Source organism: Mauremys reevesii, linkage group 18 (assembly GCF_016161935.1).
Source record: "Mauremys reevesii isolate NIE-2019 linkage group 18, ASM1616193v1, whole genome shotgun sequence".
NCBI classification, from domain to species: domain Eukaryota; kingdom Metazoa; phylum Chordata; order Testudines; family Geoemydidae; genus Mauremys; species Mauremys reevesii.
The window spans coordinates 7989869-8006715 of record NC_052640.1 but is presented as its reverse complement, the minus strand read 5'-3'; the positions used below and the strand labels follow the sequence as shown (position 1 = coordinate 8006715).

Sequence of the window (16847 nt, the reverse complement as noted above, 5' to 3'; positions counted from 1 at the left end):
GAGTGAAAAACAGGAGTCTAGTTTAAGCGATTCAACGTGTCACAGAACAGAAACTGGTTTTCAAATGCCCTTAAGCTCCCATGTTGATGACATTGCTATAGTCTCATCTGCTATTTGTAGCCAAATGGTACAATAACATTAAGTCTATTTAAGTGACCTGCAAAGCTTTTTGGATTTTTTTCTAACAGCCCTCATATGACAGCGCATGTTTAAGTTCTTGTAACATTTTTAAAAATTCTTTTTCTGTCTTGTATTCCTTGGAGTGTGTGTCTTGGAAGTGCCTTTTCTCTCAGTTCATGTAACTTCATTTTTTGTGGATTAGTGACATCACAAACCCAGTGGAAATGTATGCTAATCACTGACTAATCTGAGCTGCTCCTAGTCAGACTCTTCTCTTCCCACACTCTGTGCTATGATATTGCTAGATTGCGTACGTGGTCAGACAATGTGTAAATAAAGAGTGGTTGAGGAAAGCAATTTATATGTTCTTGATATGAACATGGCAGTGATATCATCAGAGGGCAGAGCTTAAGTCCTTCAGGGGACTTTTCTGTGAGGGAAGGCAGAACTCAGAGCCAGTAGTTTTAATGTAATAGGGAGATTTTGACAAAGCAGAAGTGGATCTTCATGGACCATGAGTCTTGCAAGCTGAAAATGAACAAACTCAAAAGCTTTGAAGGTCACCTTTAAGTTAGTTTCATTATATGAAAACTTGGATTAATGCACTTTTTCTTAAAGGGACACCATTTCATATATTAAGAGCAGGAGCTGGATTCAAAAGAGCATAGGAATTTAGAGTTGTCCTGCATTTAACCTTAATCGTGAACCAAAAATATCTAGTCTTGGAAGTTGTTCTGGGGATTTATCCACTTCTGAAATAACTAATGTAACAATAATGAAACTGTTCTGAATTATGTTTAGAACTACTGTTTTTTCCCAAACTAGTAAAAATTGGTCTACGTCATCCTGATCCAGTAGTAGAAACAAGTTCGTTATCCAGTGTAACCCCTCCTGAAGTATGGTATCAGACATCAATATCTGAAGAAAGTATTGATAATGGTTGGCTGTCGGCATTGCAACTTGAAGCAATTACTTATGCAGCCCAGGTATGTTGCACTATAGTATTTTTAAAAAACTTTATTTTTAGAATACAAAGGTCCGCTGAAGGACTAAACTTTGCCTTTCAGGATCAGCTTGTGAAAGGGTAGGGGAATAGCGTGGACTCTTTTGTCCCTGCCGGAATCTATAAATGGTCCATTTTTGAAAACTTAAAACATATTTTCTTTCACAGCAACATGAAACATTCCTGCCTAATGGAGACAGAGCTGGATTCTTGATAGGTGATGGTGCTGGTGTAGGAAAAGGAAGGACCATAGCTGGAATAATCTATGAAAATTACCTGCTGGGTAGAAAAAGAGCTGTATGGTAAGTTTAACTATTTGTGATAAATGTTGTAGTTATTGCAGTATTTAAAGTTAGTGAAGCTTTTTTGGACAAAAGTCTTGAATTATGACTTTTTTGGTCTTTTGCTTTAATAATTTTACAGATTATATGCTCTTTTGTTTTGTATCCAGGTTTAGTGTGTCAAATGATCTGAAATATGATGCTGAAAGAGACTTGAGAGACATTGGCGCAAAAAATATTTTGGTTCATTCCTTAAACAAGGTGTGGAAACTTTTTACTATGTACAATTGAGGCAAACCTTTAGGTAGGCTTGTGTGATGAGACATGCATGTTACTGTTTAATACTATTCTTAAATTTTATGTTGAAACAAACTAGATTAATGGTGACCAGATACTCAACACAATTAATATTAACAATGAGGGAAAAAGAATGCAAGCCAGGACCTAGGGAATTATAGACCAGTCAGTCTGACTTAAATATCTGGAAGGATACTGGAACAAATGATTAAACAATCAGTTTGTAAGGACCTGGAGGATAATATGGTTATAAGAAGGAGCCAGCATGGATTTGTCCAGAACAGATCATGCAAAACCAACCTAATTTCCTTTTTTTGACAGGTTTACCAGCTTAGTGGATAGGGGTGCAACAGTAGATGTGATATAGCTTAATGTTAGTTAGGTTTTTGACACAGTCATAATGTGTCTTTCTCATAAGAAAACTGGGGAAATGTAGTCTAGGTGAAATTACTATAAGGTGGGTGCACAACTGGTGGAAAGACCATACTCATAGTAATTGTCAATGTTTCACTGTCAAACTGAGAGGGTGTATCTAGTGGGGTCTCAGGTGTCAGTCTCGGGTCTAGTACTGTAGTATTTTATTAGTGACTTAGATAATGCATAGAGAGTATATGTGTATAATTTGCAGATGGCTCCAAACTGGGAGGCGTTACAAGCATTTTGGAGAACAGGATTAGAATTCAAAAGAAGCTTGACGAATTGGTCTGAATTCAACAAGATTAAAGTCAATAAATATCAGTGCAAAGTACTTCACTTAGGAAGCAAAAATCAAATGCTCAACTACAAAATGGGGGAGTCACTGGCTAAGTGGTAGAACTGCTGAAAAGGCTCTGGGGGTTGAAGTGGATCACAAATTGAATGAATCAACAATGTGACTTAACTGCAAAAAAGGCTAATATTCTGGGGTGTATTAACAGGAGTGTTGTATGTTAGTATGCGGTAATTGTCCCACTACTTGGAACTGGTGACGCCACAGCTGGAGAACTGTGTGCAACTCTGGGTGCTACATTTTAAGAAAGATGTGGACAAGCTGGAGAGAGTCCAGAGGAGAACAAAAATACATTTTAGAAAACCTGACCTATAGGAAAGGTTAAAAGAACTGGGCTTGTTTAGTCTTGAGAGAAGATGACTGAGGGGGGACTTTGCTAATAATCTCCAAATATGCTAAGGTCTATTATAAAGCAGATGGTGAACAATTGTTCACCATGTCCACAGAAGCTAGGATGAGAAGTAATGGGCTTAATCTGCAGCAAGGGAGATTTTGGTTAGACATTAGGAAAACCTTTTAAACTTTCTAAGAGTAGTTAAACTCTGGAATAGGCTTCCAGGAGAGATTGTGGAATCCTCAGCATTGGCGACTTTTTAAAAACAGGGATGGTGTAGGTTTACTTGGTCCTGCCTCAGCACAGGGGGTTGGAGTTGATTACTTCTTGAGGACCCTTCCAGCCCTACATTTTTATAATTCCAAGTGCCATGTAGATGATTTTGTTCAGTTAATCTCTAAATTTGCAAATAATTAGCCATATATTCCTAACTTCAAGCATAAATAGCGCCCTTAACTTCTGACTAGAAGTCCTTTTAGAGCTGTGCAGGGAATATTGCTTCAATTTTTTTTTTTTTGGTTTGGCATTTTTATTGCTTATTTTTCTTTTAATGATAAATAAAGCAGATGCCTTGCTATGGTAAGAGCTAAATGCTGTTACTGGTTATATTCACTGTCTGACTTGAAATGATTTTGCTTCCTCTTTTTAAAGTCTGTTGGACCAATGACCTTAGGAAACAGATGAATAAATCGTTGATTTTTAGAATGTTAAGACAATTCACTTTTAGTAGCCACTGTAAATAAATTTGATCTCTTAGCTAAATGCTGTATTCAGCTTAAAAGGGAAAAAAAAAATTCTGAGCAGCTTCTGAATCATAACACATCTTGGCTCTACACTAGGGAAAACCCCTAAATTAAGGGCCTAAACTGTAAAATCTGCAATCGTGGAAGTTTATACCTTCCATGATGCACTTACAAGAGAACCACCATACTAGCCTCTTAACCATATTCCTAGATTGCAAATTGGGACATTATCCTATAAATTGAAATCACTAGTGACTTCACTGTTGTGTAAGGAATGCCGAATCAGTGCTTCAATCAATGTCACTCTTTGAGCATTCACTTAGGTTGTGGGGTAGCTCTTCTTGACTAAGATGCGGACAGACCAATTTTTGTAACTTACTAAAATGTAACTTTATCTTTTTTCTTGCAGTTCAAATATGGGAAAATTTCTTCCAAACATAATGGGAGTGTAAAGAAAGGTGTAATTTTTGCCACATACTCTTCTCTTATTGGTGAAAGTCAATCTGGTGGTAAATACAAAACCAGGTTAAAGCAGCTTCTCCACTGGTGTGGTGATGACTTTGATGGAGTTGTATCCTTTCATTTCTTAGTCTGCAAAAGAAATAATTGAACCGTAATATAAAACGCACATCTTTTGGTACAAGACAACCGTGTACATTTTATTTACGGTTATATTTTAGGAAGGATTTTTTTCATTAATTTGAAACTATATAATTTATCAGACACCACAGACGTTTTCTAAATGCTTTATTCAAAACATGTAGCAGACTGTACATGTGACGAGCCAGCAGCCTGATTCTGGTCCTATGTTAGTGTAAATCAGGGATTGACTTCAGTAGAGTTAATGAACTTACATTGATGTAAACCAGAATGAGATCAGAATCAAGGCGTTGGTCTTTAAATAGGCAAGTTGAGCCTGGAATATGGTCATGAGAAACCTTACCTCTTAGTTAAATTGTACGTAATTTCTTTCCAGTTCTTAGGGCTTTTTCCTGTAAAATCTTTGGAGGAAATGCATAGTACTTCAAGAGAATTCATTCCAAAAATACATGAAAACATTATGGTAACTGTATATTTGAATAGTTTAAAATTGAATGTCTTGACGTCGCCTTAAAAAAAACAAACCCCAAAAACAACCTAGTCAACTTGTTTCTGACTGAAGTCTGTGTAGAACATTTACTAATTAAAACTGACAGCTAATGAAAGTATAGAGTTCACTGCAAAAATCAATTTAAAAAATCCCTCTCCATTCTAAAGACCCTGTACTATATTGACTGTGGGATGGCATATTTATTCCTTAATTAATGTTCAGATAGTATTTGATGAATGTCACAAAGCTAAGAATCTGTGTCCTGTTGGTTCTTCAAAACCAACGAAGACCGGCTTAGCTGTATTGGAGCTTCAGAATAAACTTCCGAAGGCTAGAGTTGTTTATGCTAGTGCCACAGGTAAGTACTACTTAATGCAGACGTTTAGAGAGAACTGACTTTTTATTGGCATTGATACAGTGTGTGCTATTCCTTTCAGGTGCATCTGAGCCACGAAATATGGCATACATGAACCGTCTGGGAATATGGGGTGAAGGAACCCCATTTAGGGAATTCAGTGACTTTATTCAGGCTGTTGAAAGAAGGTAATGTAATGTCTTAAAGGATTATAGCAAGAACAGCTATAGTTGTGGCTGCATTATGGTTTCCATTTTTCCATTTCAACCCAGTTTTCAGTCACTTATAGTTCTCCTGAAACTCTTTCAGGCTTGTTCTATGTCTAAAAGTGAACCTTTCTTAACTTTTTAGCAAAAAATGAAGTAAATGGAGATTGGGTAGGGATATACTTCATTTTTTAAAAAAGATTGTAATTAACTTTCTAAAGCACCTCAGTTTGGGGTAGTATGGTTTTAAATTAGAGAAGTGCAATTGGGTGTTGTAGTGAAATCTGTTTGATTTAATTGATCCTCATGAAAAATATATAATGCGCACACACTCCGTGCACTTCATACAGGATAGTTTTAGCTACAAAGTAAAAAGTGTAGTGAAGGGGCAAACGGATTCTGGAGGTCTGGCGCGTGGTTTGTAAGGTCAGCAGAAGTCCTGCTTCTCAGGGCTTTCTGGTGGTCCTTAGCCAGTTAGTTCCAGATTATGGAATTTACACTGTTTCTCATTTAATGAAAACCAGAATACCTTTTAAAGGAAATGGGCACTTCATTCCCCAGAACTCCCAAATTAGAAAAACAAACCTGGGAAGTGCCACGCAAAACAGTGCAAATGTAACATTCTCTAACAATTTAATTCCCATTCACATGGTTGTAATATTTGAAAAATATTACATTTCATACATTTTTTCTAAATCTTATATCCTCTTGTGTATCATCTTATATTGTGTATGACAGACACTGTTCACCAGTCATATGAAAAGTACAAAATAGACTATACTAGTACAAACATACTATATATTAAGTATGCAAGAAAAGAGTGATACTAAATACATAGGCCTAAAATTTTCAGCTAAATTAACTTCATAGTTGACTGCCTTAGCCCCTGCCTGCACCTAAGGCCGTGCTGATGGTTGAGAAGAATTTATAATATCTGGCTGCTTAAGAGCCAAATTTGGCCCTTATGCCAGTGTAAATGAGTAACTGAATTAACAGAAAATGCACTCATTTAACACACTCTGGAGAAATGCATATAAAAATCTGTCAGATAACTGTAACTTTGGCATGAAATTAGTGTAAGTATAAAAATGGAAAAAAAATACAAGATGGCTACCCATGCATGTGTTAGGTCATTCGAAAGGTAGGCTGTGTGAGAATTATCTACACAATCATGTTGCAGGGCATATTCACAAGAGGGCAGAGTTATGGTTGTGCATGCAACCTGATCTCTCATACTTTCTGATGTGATTAATCATACAACTCTAATGCTCGCACACATTGGTTGTATGGAATAAATATTAGTTTCTTATTTTTCATAGTGTACTTAAATATGCCATATACTTCTAAACCACTTTGTATTTTTTTGTTTTATTCAGAGGTGTGGGTGCCATGGAAATAGTTGCTATGGATATGAAACTGAGAGGAATGTACATAGCAAGACAGTTAAGCTTTTCAGGTGTGACCTTCAAAATTGAAGAAGTTCTACTTTCACAGAACTACATTAAAATGTATAATAAATCTGTGAAACTGGTAAGAATGTATTCATTTTTTAAATCTTCATGACAGTTTGAACTGGTAGAGGCTGAGAACTTAATGGATGGAGATCATTTGCTGTCAGATTATATGTCCTGATTATATACAGCATATGCTGCTGTTATAGAAAAAGCATAAAGTCCATTAGCTTTGCTTTAGTATGAAGGTTCCATTACGTATGGCTTTTCCTTGGAGAAGGGAGTTGCTCCTACTCTGGAATATAAAAGTTTAAAATAATTTACTTCAGAAACAATTGTAAATGAGTCATTAAATCTTGAACCCTGTTGTGATTTTGTATACTACATTACTTATTCCCAATCTTGTGCATAACAAGTCTGAATGACTTATCACTATAAAAATTCAGACTTCTTAATCTTCAGAAGGAATTCTCATATAATTGTGTGAACTTCTTATGAAAATTTAGTTCAAATTGAGTTGAATTGTAATAAAAATAAAATAACTCTTAATTTTAATGAGCCATCTTTACAAACAAGGAAGTTGCAGTTAGTTTCTATAATTCACTTAACTCTTGGCTATTGCAATGGTCTTTTCTGGTTACTTGGTTTATATACACTAATACAATTTTTCTACATAGAAAAACTGTAGAAATGAGTACCTTTCATTGGATAATTGGATGGAACAAATAGTGTACATAATTGCATGTGTAAAAATACCAAGATCTATGTTGAGATATTATGATTGTTAGTTAAATTTGTAATGAAGGCATGTTTAATGCTTTGAGGTCTATCTTCAAGTTTGATTTCTGAAGTACTTATCTTGAGCCAACCTTCTTGGTAAGTTTTCAAAACTTCACAGCATTAATTCTGCTGCACAAAACTATCCTGATTATAACAGTCGCTTTTCATAGTTTGTCCCTAGTTTCTGGCAGGCAGGCAGTTATTTGTTATCAGAACAGTGTCTCTTTAGCTCACTCACATGAAACATTTTGCTATATACTTATTTGGTGTTGGATCTTCTGTCAGAGGACCATTCGTTACTGTGTCCTCTCTTGTCCACCATTGCTTTTCAATTCTAATAATGCTATAAAAGACTACACGTTTATTTCTTTGCCTGTTATGTATCTAGTGACAGTAGAATGTATCTGTCTACTTTGAAAGGTGTGATATGTAAAACTTTTGATTTCTTCTTCAGTGGGTGAATGCCAGAGAGAAATTTCAACAAGCAGCTGATCTTATTGATGCAGAGCAACGCATGAAAAAGTCTATGTGGGGTCAGTTTTGGTCAGCCCACCAGAGATTTTTCAAGTACCTCTGCATAGCATCCAAAGTCAAAAGAGTGGTCCAGCTAGCTAGAGAAGAAATCAAGAATGGGAAAGTAAGTTGTTTAAGTCTGGTAGTAGTTCAGAATGTCTTGGAAACCTCTCTTAGTGTAGTACCATCCAAATTACTTGTTCAAATGACTTTGTTCCTAGTACTAGTGTGTTTTGAAGGTGTGCTGACATGCTTTTCAGCTTTCTGAGGTTGTTCGTGATTGTGAATCCGTTTGTCTAGCTTACGAGAAGTAAAAATACATACTTTTTTTAATCAGAATCTCAGGGCTTTGTGTTAATTGTATTTTTTTTTCCCCTTTACAGTGTGTTGTTATTGGACTACAGTCCACAGGAGAAGCAAGAACATTAGAAGCCTTAGAGGAGGGTGGTGGAGAATTGAATGACTTTGTTTCCACAGCAAAGTAAGTCTTGCTTTTTTGCTATTGTATCAGTGTGTCTGAGTGAATTTTAGTGCCAAAGAATGGGGGAAAACCTGAAAAGTCTCTATATAACCATTTTTCCCCCCTTAGATGAAAATTGGGCAGAGGAACATTCTTTCTTAATTTTGTTTTTCCTTACACAGAGGAGTACTCCAGTCTCTCATTGAGAAGCACTTCCCAGCTCCTGACAGGAAAAAGCTTTTTAGTTTGCTTGGAATAGATCTGACTGCTCAAAGTAATAACAATTCACCTAGGGACAGTCCTTGCAAGGAGAATAAAATAAAGAAACGGAAAGGTAAAGTGTAAGCTGCTATTTTTTTGTGTGTTATACTATTGAGGTAATGGCAGCACTTGGAGAATTGCACGGAATAAGATTCTTTGTAGAATAATCTTTTTGTGGGTAGCAAATGGAAACGATTGGGACAGTTAATGGAATCTGGTTATTGGAGGACCAAATCTTGCACCTTCCATCTGTTTGATAGTATAGATATGCAGAAAAGTTGCAACCTCTGTGACTCACCAAAAAACTTAGATTTAAACTGTTAAATTCATGTACTTTCAGTTACAATTCACCCAAAAGCCCCATTTCAGTACTGAGGATCCATTTTTTTTTAGTCACTGCAGAGGTATGAAAACAGACTGTGAAAAATAGACTACAGATCTCTAAATTCATGCTCTTATTTTGGGGGAAAATAGGTGAGGAAATAACTAGAGAAACCAAGAAAGCTCGTAAAACAAGTGGCCTCACTGGGAGCAGTTCCGATGAGAGTGAAAGCGAGTCTGATGCCTCAGACAATGAAGAAAGTGACAACGAGAGCTCTAAGTTTTTGAGTTCTGGAGATGATGATGACTTCAACCCATTCAGAGATGAATCTAGTGAGGATGATGAAGATGGTAAGATAACGTGAATACCCTTAAGAATTTAACTGTATTTCTGAATATTACGTGTCAAATATAGCTTTATTTAACACTTCCGTATGAGACAAAATAGAGGGCATTTGTTATAAATGTATAATGTGAAGAAGTAGGTCCTGAAATTAAACAGTTCTAAAACTGTCATTTTACGCTAAGCATTTTACCTATGATAGCTGTACTTGATGTATCTTTTTAAAGTATTTTTAAACTGCTTTTATGACCTAGAATTTAACTAACTAGAAGATATGTAGAATTTGTCATTGTACTTAGGAAAGTTAATTTGTTTGAAAGTGGGGAAGTGTCTTGACTATTTACATAATATTTTCTTTAACTTCAGACCCCTGGTTAATTAGAAAAGACCATAAGAAAAATAAAGACAAGAAAAAGAAGAAAAGTATAGACCCAGATTCCATTCAGAGTGCCTTATTAGCTTCTGGTCTTGGATCAAAACGACCTAGCAGTTTTTCTTCCGTTCCTGTTACCACTGCTTCTAGTACAAATACATCGGGTATGAATGAGTTTTGGAATTATTTAGAGTCTCTCTACTTTTTCCCAACAATTGCAAAACATTTTAAAAAGCTTAAATTCTTAAGGAATTGTTTTTGTCTATAAATTTCAGCTAACAGTAATACTAACAGCAGCTTTGTGACAAGTCAAGATGCTGTTGAAAGAGCCCAGCAGATGAAAAAAGAATTGCTTGATAAACTGGAAAAACTAGCTGAAGACCTTCCTCCTAATACTTTGGATGAACTTATAGATGAACTTGGTGGTCCTGAGAATGTGGCTGAAGTAGGTCCAGTGTGACTATTGCAAGTGAAGAATTTGCTGTTTCCCTCCATTTCACTCAATGTTTACATGTATTTTAGAAATCTGATTGTGGTATTACTATTTTTCAAGATGTGTAGTGACGTGAGCTGCATATTAGAGAATTAAGCTGATAAGTTAATTAGTCTTGCAGGTCCTTATAACTCCCAACACTATAGAACAAAATGTAAAGACTGGTGAATAGAAGGTGCAGAGAAAGGATCTGAATATGAGGACTGAGTTAAAACTCTGATTTTTCTTTTGATTTTTTTTTTCTGTTAAAAATAGTTGTTAGTAGGAGTTTCCTCATTGGGTGAGAAATGCTGGCTTCTGTCTGTCTTTGTACTGTTTCTTAATTTCCTGACTAGTTAGCTAAAGTTGATATACTGTGTGTAGCAACATATGACTGTGCTAGTCTCCTTTTAACTGCAAGTTTCTCTCCCAAAATCCAGGCAGGGAGGACCCAGAGTGGAGTTGAGGACCAGGGAGGGCATGTGTATAAAGCATCACATTTTTACCCACTAGTACTAAGAAAATTTCTCCTGTAGGCTACCTGTCTGTCCAGCAGAAACATTCTTTGTTCCCTTAGTTCAGAAGAGACCCTGTTACTTTCAGTGAAGTTCTTTGGAGTTCTAGTTCCTTTCTTCAATGCTCTTAAATTCCTCCTCTTACAAGCATCATTTCTGTGGTGTTCCTAGCTGCTGATCCAGAGAGCACAGTGTCAAGCTATGATCCTTCACAGCTTTCCATACTTCCATTTACTAAATATTACGGCTTGTCTACATAAACAATTAGATCACGGCAAGCTGGTGTGTGAATCTACCTTGCACTACTAGTCCATCACGGTCTAGCTGTCCACGGACAACACACATCAGCAGAGTGTTTTGTTAACATGTTTTGAGCTAGTTCTGTTTCAAAGGGGACTAATCCAGATCAAAGCACTCTGTTAACATGCTTAGTCCTGCCATGAGTGCAGTTGGACTGGACTAGATGACCTCTTGAGGTCCCTTCCGGTCCTATGATTCTGTGATTCTATGCATCGGGAGGGTGCACACAGACCGTGGCAGGCTATTGCAGGGTAAATTCACACTGCAGCTTGCTGCTGCCTAATTGTTTGTGTAGACAGGGTCTTAGAATTACAAGTTCCATGACTTAACTAAAGTAACAGTTAAATTCTCTAGCTACTAATGATGCCTCCATTATCAGACAATAAAAAACACTAAGATTGGTGGTCCTCCATCCCTTCCACATAACCCCTGCTTTATTGAGTTGCCTTTTTGATTCTCAAGGTTATTCCCAAATAGGAGTATTGTGCACTGCTCAGTATTGCATCAATCAGGCAGCTTCAGTTATAAAATGTATCTTGGTCTTTGGATACTTGCAGTGAATTGTTTTCTGTCCTCTAAGGATAGTGTATGAATAAATAACACTGATGTTTGAAGTAATTTCATGTTCTGACATTTCAGCACCTCTATGATAAGGTTAAAAATATTCCTTTGTTTTAAAGATGACAGGCCGCAAAGGGAGAGTTGTAAGCAATGATGATGGCAGCATATCTTATGAGTCAAGGTCTGAACTTGATGTACCTGTTGAAATTCTAAATATCACAGAAAAGCAGAGATTCATGGATGGAGACAAGGTAAACTACTTCTGTGTAACTTCAAGGAATTGTTTTATGTTGGAGAAATTATAGCAGGTCTATCCATAAGCTGTCAGCTCTAGACTATTAAAATGTGCCGTTCCAACCACAGTCTTAGCAGCACAGTATAATAAAAAATTAACTGATCCACAGAATCATATACCCATTTTGCTTCTAAAAGCGCTGTCAAATACAGGACTTTTATGGAATACCCTGAAGGTGGTCAACAGGCTTTTTCAGCTGGGAATGGGAATTTAACCTGTAGCTTTAATAAGTCCTTTCTGTTTAAAAGGGGAGACTCGAATTCAAGTTGAAATTTTAGAAGTGTCAATCTTCTGATACAGCACTCATTTAAAAAAAAATAAAAAAATCCAAGGCTTTAGCTCCCCGGCTGCTTATAAATACCTCATCTGGAATACTAGGCAGTACTTGACCCCTCCATTTCAAAAATGATTTTGCAGTGATGGAGGTATACAGGGAAATCCATGAGTGATTTGTCATGGGAAAAACTCACGAAGAAAGACTGAAAAGATTTTGAAAAAATTGGGATTATATACCTTTGATGAGAGACATAATTAAAGTGTGAAATAATGGTATAGAGCAGAGAGAGAGAGAGAGAGCTTCTGTCCTCCTTGTCTCATAATAAGAACAAGGGGACATTCAATGAAATGTGGCTAATTCAAAACTGATAAGGAAATACTTTTTTACACACTGTAATGTGGCTGGAATTCATTCCCACAGGTGTTGTTGAAACCAAAAACTTAGCAACATTCAAATAGGGATTGGATATTTTTATGGATAAGAAGAATATCTAGAAATGTTATAGTTAATACTAAGATATTTTGGAAAGGATATAAAAACAAGTATCCTATATCTACCAACGGTGATGTTTCTTGTACTACCTTCCTCTGAAGTATCTGGTACTGCCCACTGTCAAAGACTGGATGGACCACGAGTCTGACTCAATATAGCAATTCCTATGAGACCATCACCATTAGATATACTCCGGCCTGTCCTACTTCCCTTTTCTCTCTGTTCACCCATGTGCCTGTTCTGTTGTCAGTACCAGTTTTTCTGGTAGTACTGGTAAAACCTTGTAGAACAGGGATGGGCAAACTTTTTGGCCCGAGGGCCACATCTGGGTATGGAAATTGTATGGTGGGCCATGAATGTTCATGCAATTGGGGGTTGGGATGAGGGCTCTTGGGTGGGGTTGGGGTGCAGGAGGGTTTCTTCGGGCTGGGACCGAGGGGTTTGGAGGGCAGGACGGGGTTGGGGCTGGGGATCGGGCTCAGGTTCCAGGTAGCGCTTACCTCAAGCAGCTCCCAGAAGCAGCGGCGTGTCCCCTGCTCTGGGCTCCTAAGTGGAGGTGCAGCCAGGCAGCTCTGCGCGCTGCCCTGTCCACAGGCACCACCCCTGTAGCTCCCATTGGCTGCAGTTATCAGCCAATGGGAGCTGTGGGGGTGGCACTTGGGGCAGGGGCAGTGTGTGGAGCCCCCTGGCTGCCCCTGTGTGTCGGAGCCAGAGGGGGGACATGCCACTACTTCCAGGAGCCACGAAGTTAAGGGTCCAGAAGTAATCAACTCCAACCCCCTGTGCTGAGGCAGGACCAAGTAAACCCCGGCACGAGCTCAAGGGCCAGATTAAAATGTTTGAAGGGCCAGATGTGGCCCCCGGACCGTAGTTTGCCCACCCCTGTTATAGAGGTTGTGGAGGCCTGAGTGATGTAGCTGACCTTCAATTAAATAAGGAAACAGTTATCGGACTGGCTGCACCTCTGACCCCTTGCTGAGTTCATTGAGTGCACCCGCTTATGTTTCAGGCCTAATGACCTCACCTCTCCTGCAATGGAATCATGCAACTCTCCAGGTCTTACACTGGGTTACACTGCACTGCAGGACACTGGCTCAACCATACTTACCCCTAACAGATCCAGCTGGGTTCATGTACCTGCAGTTCTTGCCTCTGAGAGCTACTGACCAGTGCATTAGTGACTCAAAACAGCCTTTTTAAATCAAAGTATTTAACAGTAGGAACAAAACAAGAGAAAAGAGACTTTAAAACTAAAGGTCCATATGTCTTTCTGTCTTACCTAAAGGCTTACCAGCTTCCTGGAAGCTTAGGAAGGCCTAACTTCTTCAGACCCACAGGCTGGTGTCTGTACCCCCATGAATAGCTGCCAGCTACTGTTTCCACACTAGATTGAGCAACTTTAACTGTTAGTAGGCCTTTTGCAGTGCTGTAGCCATGTTGGCCCCAGGATATGAGACAAGGTAGTAGAGGCAATATATTTTATTGGACCAACTTCTGTTGATGGAAGGTACAAGCTTTCAAACTACACAGAGTTCTTGAGGTCTGAGGAAAGAACACCCCCAGACCTGAAGAACTCTATGTAGTTCGAAAGCTTGTACCTTCCATCAACCGAAGTAGGTCCAATAAAATATTTTCTTACCTGCCTTCTGTCTCTGATGGACCTTTTGGTTCCCAGCCTTTGCAAAACAAGCTGTGAACTTGGCTGGAGCCAATGAGGTAAGATCTTCCCATTTAATAGTTCAGGCATTATTTTGATTCCCCTCAAAGTGTTTGGCTGGAGGTGTCTCATATGGAGTCACTGTCTTGCCTTCCTGCTTGTTTTTCCAACAGCCTGCTAGTAAACTAAATCAATATAGTCATACAGTAAATGTTCTAATTAATGGTCTCATACAATATTCATAAGCTAGAGCTGCTCCGTATTGCCTATACCCACAGTCCTGTGAGAGGCACACAGACCAACTTGAGAGAGCATGTTTTCCATCTGAAAGTTTTACACTGACTACTGTTAAAAGTAACTCCTCAGACTATGGAGAACCTATTTTTTTAGCTTGGTTGTTATCTTACTACCCTCACTAAATTGCTTGAGTGAGTTGTAACTTAACTTTGTTGCAGTTTTGTTACAAGTTGCATGTAAATATTTAAATCGTTTATCCTATTTTATAAATATTTGCATATTTTCACCTGAAGATCAAATGCCAAAATGGTTTTGTACTTGGCTATCAAGGTACCCTTATCCAGTGCAGCAGCCATATAATTTATATTGCTTGTGGTCAGCTGCCACCTTAGTTGCTATAGGAGTTTTTCTCCATTTCTTTCACGGGGGACTGGCCTACATCACAGGAGCCTCTCCTCTGCCATGGCAGGACTGGATGCAAATCTCTGCTGTTCTCCAACTGCAAGAAGGAGTTGCTGGGGAAGTAAAGTGATAACTCCTTTTCCTCTCTCAAGGGCTGTGTGCCTCTGTAGCATTTGTTTAGCCTAAATGCAAGAAGATTAAAGGTGATTCTCCTTCTCCTCCCCTCACTCCCCATGTGACAAGTACCAAAGCTAGTGGTGTAGCTCCAGTCACATAGCAATTGGCAATTCCAAAATCAGCTGGTTTTTTACAGATCTGGAAACTTAAGGTTTGGTCTCAAATTCACTGCTAATTTTTCTTCTATGTAAAAGAACATTGCCATCATCTCAGAAGCTGCCAGCTCAGGTATTTCATTACAAGCCGACCGTAGAGCTAAAAATCAGAGGCGGAGAGTGCACATGACTTTGGAGTTACCATGGAGTGCAGATAGAGCAATACAGCAGTTTGGTGAGTTAACGGCTGTTTTTTAATTCATCAAGTTCAGAAATAATCTTCTGCACTGGGCATGTTGATGGTTAGTTTTGGTATAATATGGAGTATTCTGTTTGTTAGGTGCTGTGAGTTCTCTCTCTGATTCTGGTGAATAAAAGGGTGGTGTATACAGAGATTTGTAAATGTTAGAATTAGTTGTTTTGCATGTTCTGTGCATCTTCATGAAGTAATCAGAAATTTGCAGTGTTGCATTTGGTAATGTTCATCTGCACATAGTTTTACATTAGTATTTACAGCAGAATCAACAATTTTTCTAAATGTTGTCTTGCTAGTGGAGCAGGAGGATTGTTAAGTTTAGTTATATTTTAAGCGCCACCCCTCTGCCCATCCCATATAAGGCCAACTGCCTATGCCCCTCAGTAGAATTTTTACCTGTAGGCATAGTGTAAAAAGCCTAAGCAAAATTGGTAGTATACCTTGTTTCATAGTATGTGCATCTGCAAACACTCCTCCGTTGTGCATAGCAGTTACTTGTTTCTCTTTACAGGATTTATCTAAAACTGGTATATAAATAGGATGTTTTTCTGAATTTTTTTTTAGTCCCTATCACATTGACTCTGCTTAAGAATGTATTAAGTCTGTGCGTGGCAAAAGTATCAGTGTCTCCCAATTGCTTGTTTATGATTCTGGAGGAGACTTGGTTCTACTTTCCCATCAAATGTTCTGTGGAGCTCCTGGTTGGTTTTTGTAACACTTTTCTCACTTTCAAATACACAGGAAGAACTCACAGATCAAACCAAGTTACTGCACCAGAGTATGTGTTCCTAATTTCCGAATTGGCAGGAGAGCAAAGATTTGCATCTATAGTTGCCAAAAGACTAGAGAGCTTGGTAAGACTGTTACATATAGCTCAGTTAAAGCAGTGTACATAGTTTATTTTTCAGTACAGAGATCTTTTGTATGTTTTAATTACAAAGGTATTGTCTTAACAGGGAGCTCTCACTCACGGTGACAGAAGAGCAACAGAAACTCGAGACCTTAGCAGGTTCAACTTTGACAACAAGGTGACATCTCCTTTGTGTGTGGTTGTTTTTTTGTTTTGTTTGTTTTAAATAAAAACAGATTGCAACAATACTGATACTAGGCAAAATGAAAAGCTACCTATGCCTGTGGTGGGGAGGGATAGCTCAGTGGTTTGAGCATTGGCCTGCTAAACCCAGGGTTGTGAGTTCAATCCTTGAGGGGGCCATTTAGGGATTTTGGGGATTGGTCCTGCTTTGAGCAGGGGGTTGGACTAGATGACCTCCTGAGGTCCCTTCCAACCCTAATAATCTATGTTTCTATGGAGCAATCCCCTCTCATTCTTCTTTTTCAAACTGTTGTATTTTGCTGCTTTCTCTGCCTGCTGTTTGGGGTGGGAATGTTGTACTCTGATTATAAAGTGCCA

At 38.3% G+C, this 16847-nt stretch overlaps 1 protein-coding gene across 8 annotated transcripts in view; it reads left to right on the top strand.

Annotated features, from left to right (window-relative positions):
* The window catches only part of SBNO1 (strawberry notch homolog 1), a 43838-nt gene that overhangs the window by 17626 nt on the left and 9365 nt on the right, over positions 1 to 16847 (top strand). For all 8 annotated transcript variants that reach the window (XM_039505124.1, XM_039505125.1, XM_039505126.1 and 5 more), the window contains 17 exons: positions 946 to 1106; positions 1292 to 1425; positions 1575 to 1665; positions 3957 to 4118; positions 4860 to 4995; positions 5075 to 5180; positions 6575 to 6728; positions 7884 to 8066; positions 8326 to 8423; positions 8585 to 8736; positions 9138 to 9335; positions 9694 to 9864; positions 9976 to 10145; positions 11668 to 11799; positions 15280 to 15415; positions 16178 to 16290; positions 16393 to 16464. In XM_039505124.1, coding sequence (XP_039361058.1) covers positions 946 to 1106; positions 1292 to 1425; positions 1575 to 1665; positions 3957 to 4118; positions 4860 to 4995; positions 5075 to 5180; positions 6575 to 6728; positions 7884 to 8066; positions 8326 to 8423; positions 8585 to 8736; positions 9138 to 9335; positions 9694 to 9864; positions 9976 to 10145; positions 11668 to 11799; positions 15280 to 15415; positions 16178 to 16290; positions 16393 to 16464 — 2369 coding nt within the window. The remainder of the gene's footprint in view (positions 1 to 945; positions 1107 to 1291; positions 1426 to 1574; positions 1666 to 3956; positions 4119 to 4859; positions 4996 to 5074; positions 5181 to 6574; positions 6729 to 7883; positions 8067 to 8325; positions 8424 to 8584; positions 8737 to 9137; positions 9336 to 9693; positions 9865 to 9975; positions 10146 to 11667; positions 11800 to 15279; positions 15416 to 16177; positions 16291 to 16392; positions 16465 to 16847) is intronic.